This window comes from Triticum aestivum, chromosome 2A (genome assembly GCF_018294505.1).
Source record: "Triticum aestivum cultivar Chinese Spring chromosome 2A, IWGSC CS RefSeq v2.1, whole genome shotgun sequence".
NCBI classification, from domain to species: domain Eukaryota; kingdom Viridiplantae; phylum Streptophyta; class Magnoliopsida; order Poales; family Poaceae; genus Triticum; species Triticum aestivum.
In genome coordinates this window covers 584,320,048-584,324,602 of record NC_057797.1, presented here as the reverse complement: position 1 = coordinate 584,324,602, position 4,555 = coordinate 584,320,048, and the positions used below count along the sequence as shown (strand labels likewise).

The following is a 4,555-nucleotide window of genomic DNA, read 5'->3' as shown; positions in this document are numbered from 1 at the left end:
AGGATCGGTCGGATTGTGAAGACGTACGACTACATCAACCGAGTTGTCATAACGCTTCCGCTTACGGTCTACGAGGGTACGTGGACAACACTCTTTCCCTCTCGTTGCTATGCATCACCTAGATGGATCTTGCGTATGTGTAGGAAATTTTCTGAAATTACTGTGTTCCCCAACACAAAGAATCAAGCTGCTCAGAACTAGGAGACCAAGATAGGAAGGGATCATACCGACCGAAGAGAGGGTATAAATAACCACACGCCAAGACCAGGATGAGGACTTCACGACGCCTAAGATGACGGAAACGAAGCGTTAGTTTTAACCTAGATTAGATTCAATCTTAGACAACCCGTCAAGATCGACCACCAAATTTTCCACTGACTTCGTGCCAATGTCAGTGGACCCCTAATTTGTACTTGTTGATATATATAATTTCGGACAAGCAAGATTAGGGTTGTTACTTGAATCCCAAGGGCCCAATCCTGGGTAAAATTGTCCCGAGCCCATCAGTAACTTGAGTTTACGTCCCGTTATCATATAAATCCATATACACTACTGGACCGTTGTTGTTGTTTGGGTACTATGCGAACACTGTCAACATCTAGCGCCAACTCCAGAAAAAAATTCTAAATGGAGAAAAGGACCACAAAAATGTGGTCTCATAACTTCATGGGTCATGGTACATTGATACATCTCATCCACAACAGAACTGCATGTACTCCATCTAGCCCACACTATGCAACAGGGCACAGGCTTTATCCAAGATTGCACTCTCCAATCTAACATAATACCACGCATGACATCCATAGTTAGACTAGCAATTCCTGGAGGAGGCTGGCCCTTGCAGCATCTAGAAGAAAGGACTTAAACTTGCAACTAGCTACAAATTGCACAACCATGCAATTATAATTAATTAAAAGTTGATAGTACTCTAACTCTCACACAAGGAGGGTCTTTGCCCTTCCATTCCATGGAGTGGTACTTAAGAACTGATCAGCATCCGCGAACAACGCCATGTATCAGGTTCCAGATATGCTTTTTGTTAGCAATCTTGTGAGACCTGACTAGCTGATGCCTGATAGTGTGGTTGATTTAGATAACTGTTAGCGCGGTGGGCAAGGCTGGCCGGCCTACACCTTGATAAAAGTTTGATACGGGCTCTGCACGGCCTGGGCTGCGAGCGCTGCCCGGAGCTTCATGTCCTTGAGGGCAGGGTCCTCGAGGAGGAGCACCTTGTCCTTGTCCCTCACCCCAACCATGTGGAGGTGGTCACTGTCCTCCTTCTCCTTGCCCCTGAACAACAGTCTCTGCTCCCTCGGCTCGAGCCCCGTCACCATGGACACTAACACCTTCAGTTCACCTGCACAAATTAATTTTGCAAAACATATGTTAGACCTTGATCCAATGAAGCGTACTTGATTTACTATATTCGGTCATAGAAAAACAAGATGGAGGAAAGTTCCACTCATGTTCCTACTTCGAACCATCGTGTGTACATTTTTCAATGATAAAAAACAGATTGAGTTTATGCTTTGTACTAAAAAACTATGAACCACCGTGTGCACGCTGGCAGGGCAGGAAGCCTTCCATTCAGCAGGTCTGTGCATTCTTTTAAAAAAATCACAAGGACAACGAATGACAGTATGATTTGAGCAACTCAACTAAGGCAAATGTGGCAAGTGTGGCAAAAATTATGTGACAATATATGGCAAAGATAGCACAATCCAAACAGCCCCTTAGTACTCTACTCTACTGATGGAGCTGCTAGGAAGAAGATGGTGGCACAGCCCTGGCCATCAGTAGTTTTATTACTGAAAGCCAGGAGACCTTGCTAATGGACATGCATCCATCTTCACAACTCCATGATAAGGTTCAGGAGCTCGAGGGTCCACTACTCAACTCCAAGTAATGCTAACTTGTCTGAAATTTTGCAGGTTATGCATGCTACACCCACGATCACTCCTCGAGCCATTATCCAGCAAAAAGATGGGATGACCCGCTTAGCATATGAGAGAAGCCCAAATATTCTCTAACAAATCTAATCAACTTCTGTTAGCTTTGCTATATTGTACAGTTACTCACCAAAAGTGCAGGTAGCTCCAACGGACACCTCATGCCAGGAGTAGCCAGTGGCCACCCTGACTGTGATGATCTCGACGTCGCCCCTCCCGTCCCTCCTCTGCACCAGCATGCCCCCCGGCCGCACCTCCCACTCGATCTCCCCGCTGCCGCCGCCGCCACCGATGCCACAGAAGGCATCGCTGCCGTTGTCGCTGCTGCTGCTGCAGCTGCTACTAGACCTGCTGATCTTGGAGGAGCTCCTCCTGAAGAGCCTCTTGGGGTTGGGGCACCTCAGCTTCATCATCGTCGCAAATGGCACCTAATCTTTCCCGGATAATTGTGATGTTCCTTGCAGTTGGTGGTGAGGCGCAGTTGAGCTGGTGCCTGGTGGTGGTTGTAGGAACAGGGCTTTGCCGTGTATATATAGAAGGCGAGCTAGCAGCTATAGGGAGGCAGATTAAGGGGGTGGCATGCAAAGCAACAGGACAAGCTTTGGAAGCGTGCGGCTGTTTGTGAAAGGCGTCAACGAAGGGGACACTGGGACAGGCGAACTTGGCACAGTCCAAAGCGGCAGGCCAGGCTCTCAAAAGGAGAAACAACTTGTGAAAGGATATAGTTTCCCGACAGAAGAAAAACAAAGCTTATATTATTAGTCCGATCGAGAGCTTCCGTGAAACCACGGCGCTGACACATCACACATGGCCCGCGTTAACTCAATGTCGCAACGAGATCGTTTCAGACTGTCACTGATGCGTGGGCCAACGAAATTTGTCAATAGTCTACGCACGTATCAGTGTGTCCATGCATCTACAATCGGACTAGTCAAATTTAACTGGCAACATCAGGCCCCGCGGCTCCCGCGTCGCCCCTCACGGGCGACACGAGAGCGACCTAACCCTAGCCTCTCCGTCCCCTTCCTCCCCCTTCCCCGCCCCGCCGCCACCCGAGGCTCTCGCCGGCGCGGCTGCCGGTGAAGGTGGCGGCGAGGCTTTGCTGCTCTGCGCTGCAGGGGGTGTTGGATCTCAGGGTGGCGGCCCTGATTAGCGAGGGCGGCGTCGATCTCGTCCGGCGGATGGCGCCGCCGGTGCTGGCCGTCCCCACTGGCCGTGTGGGCGGTGGGGCGGTGGAGGCTCGTTGCTGCTACGGGATGCGCCGCTGGCCTCGGCTGGCTGCTTCCCGGTCTCCTCTCCTCTGCTGTGGTCCTCCCTCGATCGATCTGGGCGCTGCTCCTCAGGGCCGTCAGATCTGACACATGAGGGTGGGTGGTGGCCATCCTAGAACGGGGGAAACCCCTGGTCGACCTCCCGTCGACCCCGACGACGGCGGCGCTCCAGTGTCGATCTCCCTCCTGAGGGCGTGTCGGGCTTCTTCGTCACCTCCTTCCTCCTCTCCCACGATCCCGGGCGAAAGCCTTGGCCTTGTTGGCCGAACGGCGGTGGCGCTGTGGCGTCTCGGTCCTCCTTGGAGGCGTCATTCAAGGGAGGGCGAGGTTGTGGTCTCGCGGCAAGGTGCTTGGTGGCGGCAGCGTTGCTCTGCTCTCCGGGATGGCGGCTATGGTGGTGACGAGGTGGCCCCCCTGCAATCCTTCAGCGGCTCTTCAACTTGTTCGGCTCTGGGCAACCGGCCGGTGGACGGCGTCTGCGTGTTGTGGCACGGTTCAGGCGTAGGGGCGATTGGATCCCCCCTCCGGCAAGGCTCGGGGTGGCCAGATCTGGAGCCATGCTTTTCTCCACGCAGCCCGGGTCCTCTCGGCCTCCACTTGTGTAGTCTACTGATTGCAGCTGTTCCGCTGTTCTAGCTTGCGTTGAGTTCTCCGGCAGCTTGATCCTGTTTTCGCTGTGGTGGTGCCCTGCTCGCCATTGCTCTGCTTAGCTCTGTATTGTGCGTGCACGCCGCCTTTTATCTTTCAGTTTTTCTTCAAGCTTTCGCCTTTGTATCAGCACTGTTGTATCCTAGCCGGTTGATGGCTTCATTAATTTGAAGTCGGGCTTTTCGCCTTTTCTCTAAAAAAAGTCAAATTTAACACCTATATGTCCGGACGCCGTGTCCATGCCAGACTGATCACCCTCATTTCTCTGGTTCACACAGCCGCCCACCTCATAGCCGCCCCCTAAATTCATATACAAGCCATGCAACATGAATAACATTTTATTTTATTTTTTGAAAAAGAAGGATGACCCTCAACCTCTGCACGTGAATAACATTTAACGTAGATAAAACTTCAACATAGCAATAGCAAACATATAGATCGGGATAGCAACTTTTAGACAACCGAATCCAAAATGTTCATCACCTAGATACTATAAAGCATAAATAAAACTAGATTGCTATCTAGTTGCGGAGAGAGGGTGCCAAATTTCACCATTTTCTTGCTAGGCCTTCCCTTTGGGGTCCCCGAAGCGCCGATAGTAGTTTTTGGCATACACGTTGGCGACCAGTGGGCAGGACTCGTCGTTGTCGGTAGTCGTGCCATTGTCTGACAAGGAGGAGAAGATCC

At 51.4% G+C, this 4,555-nt stretch overlaps 1 protein-coding gene across 1 annotated transcript; it reads right to left on the bottom strand.

Annotated features, from left to right (window-relative positions):
- Window positions 1-664: 664 nt before the first annotated feature.
- Window positions 665-2,444, bottom strand: LOC123185631 (BAG family molecular chaperone regulator 1). The gene is made up of 2 exons (XM_044597483.1): window positions 2,080-2,444; window positions 665-1,357 (listed from the first exon to the last, which is right to left on the bottom strand). Exons 1-2 carry the CDS (start codon window positions 2,360-2,362, stop codon window positions 1,128-1,130), a joined length of 513 nt encoding a protein of 170 aa, XP_044453418.1. The 5' UTR covers window positions 2,363-2,444; the 3' UTR covers window positions 665-1,127.
- Between the last annotated feature and the right edge of the window lie 2,111 nt (window positions 2,445-4,555).

Excerpts from the sequence above, each read along its gene's own strand:
- LOC123185631 (XM_044597483.1), bottom strand. The coding sequence starts at position 2,362 with ATGATGAAGCTGAGGTGCCCCAACCCCAAGAGGCTCTTCAGGAGGAGC. Across the intron at positions 1,358-2,079 it reads TGGAGCTACCTGCACTTTTG|GTGAACTGAAGGTGTTAGTG; the intron begins GTGAGTAACTGT and ends TAATTTGTGCAG.